At 34.3% G+C, this 14,680-nt stretch overlaps 1 protein-coding gene, 3 non-coding genes and 1 pseudogene across 4 annotated transcripts; 1 reads left to right on the forward strand and 4 right to left on the reverse strand.

The window, feature by feature from the left end:
* Positions 1 to 124: 124 nt before the first annotated feature.
* Positions 125 to 6,036, reverse strand: LOC110733479 (probable methyltransferase PMT23). The gene is made up of 7 exons (XM_021913534.1): positions 5,139 to 6,036; positions 3,677 to 3,826; positions 2,923 to 3,193; positions 1,875 to 1,985; positions 1,379 to 1,787; positions 893 to 1,087; positions 125 to 745 (listed from the first exon to the last, which is right to left on the reverse strand). Exons 1-7 carry the CDS (start codon positions 5,628 to 5,630, stop codon positions 541 to 543), a joined length of 1,833 nt encoding a protein of 610 aa, XP_021769226.1. The 5' UTR covers positions 5,631 to 6,036; the 3' UTR covers positions 125 to 540.
* A 1,248-nt stretch (positions 6,037 to 7,284) lies between these two features.
* Positions 7,285 to 7,366, reverse strand: TRNAS-CGA. The gene has a single exon. It is a non-coding gene; the product is annotated as a tRNA-Ser (tRNA).
* Positions 7,367 to 7,440: 74 nt separating this feature from the next.
* On the reverse strand, positions 7,441 to 7,513 carry TRNAK-CUU. Its single transcript has one exon. It is a non-coding gene; the product is annotated as a tRNA-Lys (tRNA).
* Positions 7,514 to 8,074: 561 nt separating this feature from the next.
* On the forward strand, positions 8,075 to 8,146 carry TRNAG-UCC. The gene has a single exon. It is a non-coding gene; the product is annotated as a tRNA-Gly (tRNA).
* Positions 8,147 to 8,563: 417 nt separating this feature from the next.
* LOC110733480 lies at positions 8,564 to 13,902 on the reverse strand (annotated as a pseudogene).
* Between the last annotated feature and the right edge of the window lie 778 nt (positions 13,903 to 14,680).

Raw genomic sequence — 14,680 nt, forward strand, 5'->3', positions numbered from 1 at the left:
GGCTCAGGCCATCTTTACTTATGTAAATTTATTACTAGTGCTTCTGTTTGTTTAAATGTGTTTGTTCTAATTTAGCACCACCTGCTAATAACAGCACAGGAAGAGCAGAATCAACCAGGGAAAAAAGATCGTAAACATTATGCAGAGACCATTCCTAACATAATTTTTCCTTCATTTCATCTTCAGTGGCTCGCTTGGGATGGAGTAAATTATTTAAGGGGAGATAATAAGAGTTAAATAAGAAGTTGCAAAGTGGGTGGAGGCGGGGGTGGTTGTTAAGGTAATAGACCACCTCCTCTGCCTTCAAGTGCACCACCATTCTCGCTTATTTAACACGTCATTATCTAACTATATCATCCCTTAAATAATTTCCCTCATTCCAAGCATGCCTCTATAAGGCATGTAATCAGAACATTCCAGGAAATCCTTATACATACTAACCATCCATACGTGATATGTGGTATCAAAAGAATGGTAAAATTGCATTGAAAAATACAATAGAATGTCGTACTTGTTCATTTCTTTGCTTAGTGCCTTTGTTCATCTTTGCACCCGACCACCATGAGGACGCCAGAAACTTTTCTGGCCAACAAGATATCGATCATTGTAGAGATTCACGGACCACTGAAGAGAACGAAAAATTGCTCCTATGCTGTTGATCTGTTCTTTGGTTTCTTGAATCACTACCCACCCACCTGGTCTTACAATGCGATCAATCTCTGCAGCCAAATCTATGATGTCACACCTGAATGGCACAAAACTTCAGATCATCAAATAGATGAAAACAATATGGTTGAACTGACTCACTTGATATCAGTGAAGAACTTCACTCTGAAAGAACAGACATTTATAGAAAAATGAACTCTATAAAGGTAAATATTTGCAGTTTTACCCGTTTGGGAGATTGCTGAAGAGGAAAGTAGAGTGCAGGAGATCATAAGTCCTTGGATAAGTGTTGAAAGATTCACACCAATCATGATATACTCCAATTAACCCTCGGTCAAAAATTATGGGAAGTGTATCTGGCTCATGGACTGGAACAACATTCATCACCCACAGTGGCATATCAATAAGTGCTGCAGCAAATCTGTAAAAACGTTTGATATGTCAAAATTTTAAAACACAAATCAATTTTAATTGTGCCAGTCTACGTTGCAAAGTTGATCAGGTATGGTAATGAACGAATAGCAAAATTTGAAGACATAGCATTTAAATAATTCCTCTCTTAATGCTATAAGAATCAAGTGCTCAACAAACAGTAGTATGCAAAAACTGATCAGAATAAAGCAATTCTGCTATAAAATTTGATAAACAAGGGCAACCAATACGTACAGAGAACAAACTAACAAAGGTAAGGTCACTTGGTAAAAAAACTAACCCTCCGTGACCAGCAGTCATGTCCATTACATTACGCACACTTGACCAGTTTATTCCAAGGCCACCTATGTAAACATCTGTCACGAGAGCATGCCAGTCACGGGTGTCATTATGAAATGCTTGTTCCACAAGTGGTGCTGAAGGGAGGCTATATGGTTTGGCAGTAAGCCTTTTGGGCCAAAGAGGAGGCCAACTGGAAGCTTCAGGCGGAAGCTGGGGAAGACATTTTTGAAGAGGTGAGTACCATGACATATTTCTCCCCATTTCACACATTGGCGGTTCATTCTTTTCACGTTCCTTGTAACAGGATGGAGAGACAGGTTTCTGATACACCACAAGCCCAATACCTGTTGACGCCATGGTCTTAGCCACTACCTTCCAGCACATCGATTTCGTTAAAGCGGCCATGGCTGCAAAAAAAAGAAAACATACAACAGAGATCACAGACATATTCAACACTTCTTGACATCAAGCTCCCTGTTACGAAATGAACATACAGTTCCATACGGTCACGTCCTTTTCATCTTTGCGATAGACTGGTGTAGCAGACCAAATGAAGAGCCCCCCGGGCCTGAGAATCCTGTTAAGCTCCAATAAAGGTTTGCCACCTACAAGACAAAATATGAATAAGAACATAAGGCAGATCAAATACAAAGTCCTTACTGATTGGGCAGCTAAACATAGCAAAGTAAATTACTTCACTCAAAAGCTGACAAGCGTATCAAACAGACATGTTGACCAATAAACAAAACTCAAGTTGGATAAACAAAAGCTACTGTAATGTAATGCAGAAGAAACTATCAACTGGCATTTTCATTCCACTTGCTCTAACCAGATACTCTACATTCCAAATCTGTCAATTTTGTCCAAACTCAACCTATGCTCAAGAGAAACACAATCCTTAAGAACTCTAATGCATAATCTTCCACAGAAGACAGAAGAACAAGAGACTTAGAAAGAGAGATATCATAAGACTGATAAAAGGACCAAGTTATACAGAAAAACATTTTCACCAGTGGTGTATATACAAATCTACAAGTTTGATTTATGAATGATGCAAGCTAAGAGAGGAATAAGGATAGTAGATATAACTGAACAATGAATTAAGTGAAGGAGCTATAGTTGATAATTGTGGCAGCGCTTTGGTCTTCTCAAATCAATGAACTTGAATTGCCTTCCAGTAATCCACTACTAAAGCCTAATCCAAATTAAATTTCCCTCCCATCATATTTGTCAACATATGACTTTCATCCCCAAGATCCAGATAAATGAAATTAAGATACTGCTTGTGTATTGTGTAATACATTAGCAGGTATAAAACTATAAATAAAGAGCATCGAAATTGAGTGGCTAAGCTGCAGTTTAACAAACACAAATTTTTCTTAGTAGTCATACTAAGTAATTAAATACTGCACAAATTATGCTCTGATACAATCCCTTATTTTCCAGTTTAGAATCACCTTAGTTATTATCATGTTGCAGAAAACTATAGAATGAGACACATGAGAAATCAAACAAAAGTATAAGGTGGCTCTCAGGACGTACCATCTGCATCCCAATGAACCCTGCACCTAGCACAATGAATGAGATCATAGGCATTATCTGGAAATGTTAGTTGTTGAGTTCCAATAACTGAAAGAAATGCAGGAATTCCACGTTCTAGAGCAAACTGTATTTGAGCTTCGTGTTCATCTTTAGGGGCCAATGACATGGTGAGAACATCTTTATCCAACAAATGTCCTCCAAAGCTGGCAACTCCGCAACCAACATCCAGAACAACCCTGATGTTTTGACCCCATTTGACAAGGGGTGTAGCCTAATAAAGAGTAAAAGAAGAGTCAACTTAAAGGCATATAGAGCAACGAAGACTATTTACAAGCAAATGAGAAAAGTTGGAAAATTCTGCTACAAGTTGACACAGGTTCTAATTAAACTCTGAAATCTTGTACAAATAAAGACAAATCTTGTAATTTTCATAACTGTCATAAATTTGTAATAACAAACTTAGCATAAGACCAGGGTGAGAAGATGACATTTCAATCTAGAGACAACTTATAAGTTATCACTTTAGTCAGGGAAAGACCTTTAAAGTCAGAATATAATATTGTAGTATTCCATTAAATATAAATTTTTTCGGCCAGGAAGGTGGATATGTTCTACCCTAAAGTATATCAGACATCAGATGCAGTTATGTAGTATAAAAATTCTATCTTCAACCAAAGTAGTACTCGTACTAGCAATCTAGCATCATAAATTTCTGTGATGTTTTTAAATAACAAAACTAAATCGAGAAATATACCTTTTCAATAAACTGGATATAGTTTGCAACACCTTCCTTAAATTGAGTTCCACCTCCAGGAAAAATAAAATGATCACCTGACTTTACAACCCAATGCTGATCCTTCTTGTAGTCTACTAGCTTTGGGTGAGGGACATTATCGTACCAAATCTGTGTCATAAACAAAGTTGTTGAGCAAACATTAGACTAACATATCAGATACTTGACAAGCCTAGAATGTAAGTAAAAGCAGTGTCGCGGAGAAAAACTAGTAGCAAAATCATCACGCTGACTCTCTACTTTCTAGTGCATGAAAGAAAACATCCCAGCACCAAAATACTCAGACAGCTCATGTAAAACTACAATTTCTTCTACTATTAATCATGGCCGGTAACACTTTGGTAGGAAAAAAAGTACAATTTAAGGTAGCCACAGATTCATGTACAAGTCTGACTCAGCTAAGTTCCATGTTTTGATCCATAATGAAGCAATTCCCAACAAGACACTTAAAAGTACGTTTATACCCAATCTATGTTGGAGAGGTAAGGATCCGACTTAGACAGTCAAGGATCCGACATAGACACTTGAGGTAAAATGAAGGGTCATACTCACATGTAAACCACACAAGAATTAAGTACAATTAACAATGATCATCATTCCATGACATAATCACACAAAACATCCACCCATGTGCAATCATATCCTACTTAAGAACAACTCTTGTAAGTCCAAATAACTCCAAGTTTCTTTTCTTGTATTCCAATACACTACATTACATTGTAACAACTCATACATAGCCCACATGCCACATTTCATTTGACAAGCTACTATATGGTTTATACCTTAACTAACCTACCCCTAATTTTATTAGTCTATAATTATACTTTATTTAAAACACACGTATACTATACTGATCAACAATTATTAAAAGCATCATACTAAAATTTTAATAATATAATCCCCTTGTCTAGAACTTAGCAAATCTAGTACAAACATTATTATAATTTCATTGTGTCATACACCAAACTTTCCCCTTTTGCGGTCCTTTAAACATTCTCAATAATTTACATTTACAAATTTTAATTTTTTTAACCTATGATCTAATATATAAAATAGTCTTGTGAATTTTCTAATGATTCTTTAGAAAAGGCATTTTTTTTAAGTTTTAAACCTTTGATCTACTACAATAGCACAATGATGTAAACATAACTCGATATTAATCCTAGATTTCAACTTTATTCCATCCCCCAGTTACCAACTAAACTAAATGACATCCACACTTCTAACACCAGTTCTTTTTTAACCTATGATCTACAGCAACATTAGATATCGAACATACCAACACCAAACCATCCCGAAACGAGATACCAACTAAGCTAGACGACATCCACGACACGACACCACTCGTACTCCTACATGAAATTAATCGGAGTATTGAAAAGAAAAAACTAAAACCTTACCAATAAGCAAGTAACAAGCTCACCATGTCCCGACTTTTAGGCCAGGGGATAGGAATCTTATAACCTCGCGGCAACGGAACCAAACACCGAGAATTCGGCATAGGGCAATGCCGCTCTCGATGTTCCATATGCTTCCTCGATTTCAAAGCCTTAATCGCTTTCCAATTATCAAGGCAAGGTATATAATCAACCGCCGACAATCCACCCTTACACACCTCCCATTTCAAATTCAACAGATCTCCGTCGGAATCAATCTCGCCGGAGACGGAAACCTTCGCTGGAGATTCCGGCGAATCGATCGGAGTGGCGACGACGGCGGAAGGTTGTGGAGAGATTGTTAGGGGTTGGAGAGGCGTGCCGCGGCGATAGAAGTTGAAGGAGGGGAGAGAGAAGGAGGATGATTGAGAGTTGGAGATGAGGAGGAAGGTGAAGGAGAGGAAGAGGAGAGAGAGGATGAAGATGAAGGGGTATTTCTTTTCATGGAGGAAGGTTGAAGATGAAGATGAAATCGCCATTGTTGAAGAAAAACAGAGGAAGAAGGAAGGAGGAGAGTTTGTTGGTGGGAAAATAAATTAGTTACGGAGTGCGTGGAGGTGTGTGTCAGAAGAAGATCAGAGGAGAGAGAAAGAGAAACAGAGGGATAAAATTTATGAATTTTTGATCAAGTTTGATCGTCAATTTATGAGGAAAAATGGCTGGAAAGGAAATATTTAAGATTTATGGCCAAAGTATGTCATGTGTGGGTCCTTTTTATTTATTTTACTCTTTTGTTTGGCAATATCATCAAGTTTGTTGACCGCTTTTTCTTTAACAAAATAAGGTGTTCTCTCCAACTTATTTTTTATTCGGTTCAGTTCTGTTTAATTCAGCTCCAATCAATTCAGTTCATTTTACTTTAATTCAGTACCTAATTTTCTTCTCTCACAAAATATTCAGTTCATTTCACTTTAACTCCAATCAGTTTAGTTTGATTCAGCTCAGTTTAATAAATCACATCAGGTCCTAAGAGTCTGTTTTGATTTACTGAAAACAACTAAACTGGGTAATGTGAACAGAGTCTTAATCTTCATTACAATATACAAAATACTCACCCTAACTTTGTTTACAGGTATCGTAATGGAGATAAGAGAAAAGGTTCATCCCTTTACTCTCTCTAATGCTCCAAACGTCCAATATAGAAAAAGTTTTATGGTCATTATAGAGTTTTCTTAACGTTTGTAATCCTTATTATGTTAATTATGCTAGTTGTAGTGTGGTCTAATAGAGTTTGTAGCTTGTAAAATAGTCATAGGCTAAAAGTGGCGGGTTTAGTTGTGTCTTGTATTCACTAATGCCCAAAAAAAAAAACAAAATGTATGTTTTTTGAGATTTACTTGTATATTTAGAGATATTGCGAGCAACCTCGGGTTTACTATTTGTGGTATTTGAGAGTTTAATTAGTTCTATGTACAAAGTATATACTTCTTATTATGTTGATGTAAAAATGTTGTTTGTGGTGAGATTGTTTGTACTCCATGCTTAATTATTTTCAAATTGAGCATCTTTAGCTTTGGCAAAAGTGTAGTCTTGGGGTGAGGTATCACTTGATTAACTTAATAAGAACTATGATTCATGTAGAGTAATGATTCCAAATGAAAATCACTTTAAAGTTCAAACTAAAATTTAAAAGTTTTGATAAAAAGTTCTCAATAATATATACAAATAGCATAATCATTTGATCAAATAATACTACTTATTATATTTATTTCATTGTGTAATTTACACAAAAGTAACCATGAAAAATGAAAACCGACATTATATTTGAAGTGAAATAAGTTATGTTTCAGCTTAAGTGCAATCAGTATATGATTGTAAGCTTGAATATATTGTCTTTCTATGTTAACAATATTTTATTATGTTAATGTACTAGTTGAACAAAATTACCAAATAAATGGAGAAAAATAACAATATATAAATGGCACAATTATAGAGCAACTATTAATTAGACTTTGCTAAAATTAATGATCTTATATTTCTGTGTAATGCTTGTTTATTGTTTCCTAGGAGTATCTAAATCTGATCCAGGTAGCTCAATTTTCCATGGCAACAATTTCAAGGTGACCACCGATTTATTTTGCTAACAATTTCATGGGAAAAAAAAAATGCTTTAGAAAAAATATTAAAAAAGATCGTCAGCAGCAGGATTCGAACCTGCGCAGGCAAAGCCCAACAGATTTCGAGTCTGTCTCCTTAACCACTCGGACATACTGACGCTTGTTGATCACTGTCGTACAAAATATATATTATATTTTGATTTTTAATAATACAAAAAAATAAAAACTAAATCGCCCACCGTGGGGCTCGAACCCACGACCACAAGGTTAAGAGCCTTGCGCTCTACCAACTGAGCTAGACGGGCTTTTTGGTGTTTGATTCTTTATTAAAAATTTAAACAATGTTTGATTTATTGTCTTATAATTTTGAGGAATTAAAACAAGTCTTTTTTTCTTGTGGAGGATAGTATCATCATATTCCATTCATTTCCTAAGATATTTTTTATACCCAAATGTTTCAAGTACATGTATAAACTAAATATTATACCCTCCTCGTGTAGCTATAAAGTTTGCCAAAGATATTTTTCATACCCAAATATTTCAAGTATATACAAACTCTAAATGTTTATATCCTCCTATAGCTATAAACGTACCACTTCCCAGGTTTCATTGTTTGGAGATTATTTTTTTAAAAAAAAATAATGCTGTAATATATTTATCTACACTTCTACTATACTAATTGTCCTGTATGCACATACATGTTCCCTAAGGTAACATTATACTTAATTCACTTAATAACTAATGCTATTTAAATATCTAAACATAGTACTTATTCATAAACCTCTCTTAACATAATTAATACCCAAATGTTGAGTTAGATGTTCAAATACTAGTATGAATTTAGAGAATGAAGGTTTCACAAGAAAGCGTTTCTAGTCCAACGGTTAGGATAATTGCCTTCCAAGCAATAGACCCGGGTTCGATTCCCGGCAAATTCAACGACTTTTGTTTTGTACTCTAGTACAAGTGAGAAATTTCTACTTTGGTTTTGTATTCCCTGTCTTGTCTGCTTCAAGTCACTAAGCTGTTTGTTTCAGCATGCATAAATTAGGGTTATGTCGGTTATGACATCAACATCAGTACCATGATGTTTGTCCAGAAACGAATTCTCAAGCTCTCAAGTGCTTAAAAACATGGACTGATAGCACAATAAGGCATTTTAAAAGGTAGAATTAATGAAACTTGTTATTTCTTGAAACAAATTATTCTCTTCCATGGTTCTACCTATTAAAGGCGTTGTCAATCCATTCTTAACCTTGGTCCTTGTGTATAATTCCTCCCCCTTTTATCCATCTTGGCATCCTCTGTATTCATTCTCAGATTAATTTTTTCGCAGAGTTTCCACAAACTGAGGATCAGAAACACTATCGATTGTGCCATAATATTGTCCATCAAACGACCACTGTAAAAACAAAATGTGCCCATATAAATTACAGCTAAATTCATGGATTGATGCTCCCTCTTCCTGCCTTCACATAATGTTCTGTTAGTATTTGATAACTAAGTTATATAGCTAAGTTCATGCATAGATGCATCCTCATCCGGCAGTCACCTAATGTTCTCAACGCTAGTTAGTACTAATAAATTAACTTAAACCTACAATTATATCATAAGTAGATTACAGCTTTCTTCTCCGCTACTCTGACATTCTTCATCAGTTGGACAAAGTCTATCAGCTAGTTTGTGCCTTTGTGGGGATGACATTTCCAGACATGTAAGGTGACATGCAACCTTGTACCTGAAGAGAAAGATCATAAAGCATTAGCAAAGTCAAGATGTTAGGGGTTAGAAGAGTTTATTGAATGTAAGAAACAATGGAACTGATAAAATTTTATGCATCCAGTAATCACATCAGGAATAAATATGTTGGTTCATAAATTTGCCTGCCCCTTCTCAAAAATTAATAACACTCCCTTCATCCTTTGTAAATAAAGCCACATTTAGATTTTGAGCCATAGGAAAATAACAAGCTGTCTAACATATAGCAAGTTAAGTTTTCCAATATTACAGTAGATGATACCGCTAGCAAAGAGTTTTATGAAAGATTAAACTTAAGACACGATTGAGATTTTGAGAAAATTAAAAGGAAAAACAAAAAGTGAAGGCTAGTTAATAGTTCAATAAGATTTTTCAGTATTGCATTAACGATATATGAAGGGCAAAAGGAAATTACAGACCTTAATGAGCTATGGGGAAAAATCATCAAGAAAAACTATTATCATACCTGCAGCAAGCCAATAGGTATCTGAATATATCCTTGTAGGAGAAGATCTACACCAGCTAGGATATTCTGCGGAACAGGTGTGATAAAATAGATCACATTCTTCAATGAATCAATGCCTCTCACGATACCTGGACCGCAGAATAATATAAATACAATCAGACAACTTTGCCCATACGCCAATGAATAGTGTGCTTTGCAGATAGCAAATTAACAACAATATTTCTTTCAAAATTAGAAGTGTGATATGTGGCATAGAAAACAAAATACAACTCAGCATTTAATATTTAATACTGATTGTGTCTTATAAATATATACGTAGTAATATATAGGACATACCAAGGCCAACACAGACAGGCAAAGATTGAGAGTCTTCACAGCTAACAGCCAAATCCTACTATTGTTGCATTCAAACTGTAGAAGACTTCAGAATTTGGTACCTAGCACAAATATTACATAAAAATGACCATGATCATTGGAACACAAATGACAATGGTCTGCATATAATGACATCAAATAGAAAAACATGTAATTATAAGAGTAGTGATGGTTCAAAAACATACAAGTATAGGAACTTGGTAAGGAGCAATTAAAACAACAAACCTCACAATGAAGATGCCTGATTTTGATACTTGATATAGGGACTTGGTAAGGAGTAAGAGAGGCTAATTCAAGAGCAAGTTCTTTGATTGTGGTGATACTCATACTACTTGGAAAGCACTGCCTAAAGTAAGCCATCAGTCGTAGCTCTCTAATAAGACGTGCTTCTTTCTGCACCAACACCTTGGGAGACAGTTAAACCAACACATGAGGGGGAAAAAAATTGATTCTCTTAATCTTCAGAAAAAGAAGACAAAGGTTGCAAATACGGGTTTTTCTATTGACAAGAAATCTATGCAAGAGTAGAAACAGTAATCAACAATAAAACAAGGAACATTGCAGTATTGCACCCTCATGTCCAAACTACAGCTGGGAGTGAAAGAGATAAATGCTGTTCAGAGGGGAGGAGGTGGACGATGAAAGAATAATTTCCTGCACTCATACATTGTTTTGTCGGTTGTCAACAACTTCAGATTGATTCAATTAAATAAACACCCCTGAGGCAAATCTACCCCATTAGTCAAACGTTCTATTGTCAAATTTGGTTAGGATAAACAAAGGGGCCAGTTATAAGTGTTCTAGAAAAAGATAAGGTTAATATGGATAAAGTTTGGACATTAATTAATAAAACATGCAAAACCTAAACAGATCCAGGTGTCAAATTAGTATTGTGCCTACATCAGGTATAGTTAACAATCTACGAACGTCATCTTTTTATTTCAAGCCAAACATTATTGGTCATCAGGTTCAAACATATAAGCGCTACCAGCTGGGTTTTGTGAAAAACAGCCCAAAAGTCACAACAGAATTTGGAGAGAAGTAATAGAACATTCATGATAAAACAGATTTGAATAGTTGCAGATTTGCAGATATATAAACCTAGCATTCCACCGGTTCACATAAATATATTTTAAGAACTTACGATCGGTTGTAGGAATCCTTGCGAGCAGAAGTGATCTCCACCAAATTTACGGAACATTCATCAAGTTCATCAAGCCAGAATGCGCCACTGGGTAGATTCTTACGTTCAGAAGATATATTGATCTTGACCACATGTGTAGCAGCAATGTGTTTCAAAATATCAACCAGTATATCAAAACCAAGACCTGTTGTGCAATAAGAATGTGAGTAACACATTAATAGTATCCCCAAAGAAGAACAGTACAATGTTGAAGAAAAAAAAGTGATAGTTTCACAGCCTACCTTTCACCCAACCAGGCGTGTTTATAATAAGGGGTAGCTCAGCTGCACCAGGGCTTCCATTCTTACATGAAATTCTTAGGTCCTTTCTATAGTGATCATACAACGCAAATATACAATTCAAGTATGTTTCAGGGTCCCTTTTTGAAGAAACATCTCCAAAGAAATAGCATCTGCAGACACCCATGCAAAGAAACAGCTATCATTGATCATATATCAAGATTAGCACATTACACAGAAGGAGGTTCAATGTTTTTGTGCAAACTTATCAACCAACACATACCAAACACAATAAATTAAAGCATAAAGACATAACATGTCCATTTACTGCACACAAGAAACTAGAGCATAAGAAAACAGAGCTCCAAATAGAAAAAGCAATGTCATACGTCAAACCCAAGCATAATGGTCAATAATGACGTTGCAGATGCATCTAATTTTTTTTATTTCACCAACAATATGATTAACAATTTCTTAAAGGACATGGAAGCATATATTACAATAGGAAGTTTACCTCTGAGGTGTCTTCAGACAAGGGATTGTTAAGTCTGGATGAAGGAAACAAAATTAATTAGAAACGGAAAAACATTATAATAATTAGTGTCTTCTGATGAAACACATTCTATAAGTTAAAAATAGATTATACATCGCATATATATTTAAAAATATAACACATACACACAGATAAGAAAAGGGAAAAATTAAATCCCAAAATAAAAGCACCTGGAGTTGCTTCATCAATGATAGTGAGGGATAGGCATCCAGGAGGAGTGAACTCTGGCTGTCCAACATCTGTATCCAGATAAACTACACTTTTGTATCTGCCAACCAGAAGCAATCATATTATCATTGAGTGACATTTATAAAAATATTCACTCAATACAAAATAAGTTATGTGAAGTTTGAACTTTTCCAATATCACAACAGTTTAATACATCTAGGAAAAAAACAAAAAAAAAAAAAAAAAAACATTCAATGCAGAAGTAACTAATGGTTGCTCCAAAGTCTACCAAGAAACCCAAGCAAAAACCAATTAATACAAGTTTGCCAGCAAACACAACAAAAATGCCTTGTTTTAAGTTGCAGACTATTTTGAGAAGCAATGGCTTTTTTTTCTTTTTTTTTTTTTTTTATCAGTATGCATGCTCAAGTTCAAGGGGACACAAACATATGTTAACCTCTTTTGCTAAAAATTCTAAGAAGAATCCTTAAAGAGAAGTAAACTCTGCAGGAAGAATATCAGCATGAGCTCAAATCCAGTTACCAATTTGATTGACAAAAACCAATCAGCAACAAAACTGCACTACTAAAAACTAAAACATAAATTATGTAAATGATGTTCAGTTACAAAGGTTCATTACATAAACTCATACAATCCGAAATATTATTGTTCCATACAAAAGCTAGGAGGTTCATGTAAGACCCTAGTTGCATTCCAACTTTACCAACAAAGTATTCAAGTTCACACAGTACCCAAAGAATACTCCGTAGCAAAACCAGGAATTAAGCAGGCACAAAATGAAACAAAAAATCTAGATAAATCTTCAACTGCCCAAAAAATGCCATATAATTTCAAGAGGGAAAAGGTAAACTTATGAGAACTGACATGAAATTATTTGCCAATATACAAATTAGAGAGGAATCTAACCTGGGGAGGAAAGTGTTAAGGAGGTAACGAGAGAAAGTGGTTTTGCCACTGTTCTTAGCGCCGCAGATGAATACAACAGGAGGCAGTGATCTGGTAAAACTTTTTGCTATGGTGTCTGCAGCAGCTGACCATTCTTCAGAAATCTCTATTCCTGGTGATGGGGTCTTTCCTGTTGGAGCAAAAGCCGCCATTTCTTCTTCTTGTCTCAAACTGTTTAGTGTATGAGTCTACACCAGTGGCGAAATCAGAATTTTTTAAAACTAAGTATGATTACAAGAGATTTCATTGAATATGGGATAAAATGAATTAATCACATTAATCAAACTCCAATACTACAGTCCAAAAAACCAATATCTAAACTTTTTTTCATTCATCTTTCATGCTATATGAACTTCCCAAATCATTACAAATTGACAATCACTTTATTATCATTTGAAACATTACAAATTTTGGAAAAATATCTAACCTTTTTTGTTCTGCAATTAAAACAAATGAATTGAATATCCGACTAATACCAAATTCACTCAATTAAAAAGTATCAATTTACCATCATTATAGCAACTGATCAACAATTAATTAAATAAGCATTAATCTTAAAAACAAGAAAAACATCACATTAATCACGATTAAGAACTAGGTTATGAGCTTAAAAAAAAACAATTAGCATTGATACAAACTAAAAAAAGTTCAAACATTAAACATATAACAGCAAAAACCAGATAAAATTAGTAAAATTAGAGCAACAAGTAACATACAATAAGAAATTACATAAAAAATTAAGAAAATTGGCAATTGAGAAATTGATTTACCTGCTACTACTATGAGTATGAATGTGAGTGAAAAAGTAAGTTTACGAATTAGGAATGAAAATCAAATGTAAAATCCCATTTATAATGGATGAAGAAAGAGTAGAGATAGTACAATAGCAGGATTTTTTGGTTTGGAGAATCCAGATTTTGACATGTTGAACAAATTTTCACAAACAAGGGGGAAAAACAACAAATAGGTAGTTTTTCCAAAAAAAAAAAAAAAAACCTAATGAATTTAAATAAGACTATCTAGTTAACGTTTTAAAGATAATTAAATAAGCGTTTGTAGTCCAACGTTTAGGATAATTGTCCTCCAAGCAATAGACCCGGGGTTCGACTCCCGGAAAACGCATTTTTAAAGTTTTTTTTTAGTTTTTTTAATTTTATTTTTTATTATTTATTATAATTTTGGGAAATATAGTCTTATTAGGTAAAATTATAAAATTGCTTGTACAATTAGAGTTTGTTTAATTACTTAAGGTGTATAGAATTATTTATTTTAAAAAAATACATACGTGGCACTATTTTATGTTCGTAATTATAGATCGAGTATAATAAACATTTACATTTAATAATAAAATATTCGTCCTAAATAATATATGAATTGAAGTACACAATAACATAACACAATCGATCTTCAAACTCCGCCAACCACCAACAGCTAGCCCATCTTATGCTATTACACATCTTGGTAAATTATATATATTCTTAAGTAGATGGTACAAGCTAAGGCACAACATGACAATAAACACCTTGGACACTTTAATTTCAATTATATATAAGTCAAACCTTTCCTTTTCAAGTGGGAACCATTTTTACCCCCTTAAATAATACACATATCATGGGTCCATAGAAGAAGTTTGCTTAAAACTTATTTAGCTATAATTAGGACCAATTAAAATGTAGCATTTATCAAATGCTTCTTGAATATTACTTGTATTACGAATAGTACTTAGAATTGATGGGATGATTAAGACATATTAGCTTCCAATTT

Source organism: Chenopodium quinoa, unplaced genomic scaffold, assembly GCF_001683475.1.
Source record: "Chenopodium quinoa cultivar QQ74 unplaced genomic scaffold, ASM168347v1, whole genome shotgun sequence".
Taxonomy (NCBI): Eukaryota; Viridiplantae; Streptophyta; class Magnoliopsida; order Caryophyllales; family Amaranthaceae; genus Chenopodium; species Chenopodium quinoa.

Coding starts and splice junctions, on each gene's coding strand:
- LOC110733479 (XM_021913534.1), bottom strand. CDS start 5,630: ATGGCGATTTCATCTTCATCTTCAACCTTCCTCCATGAAAAGAAATAC. Junction 3,827..5,138: donor GGCCTAAAAGTCGGGACATG/GTGAGCTTGTTA, acceptor TTTATGACACAG/ATTTGGTACGATAATGTCCC. Junction 746..892: donor TTCAGCAATCTCCCAAACGG/GTAAAACTGCAA, acceptor TGTGCCATTCAG/GTGTGACATCATAGATTTGG.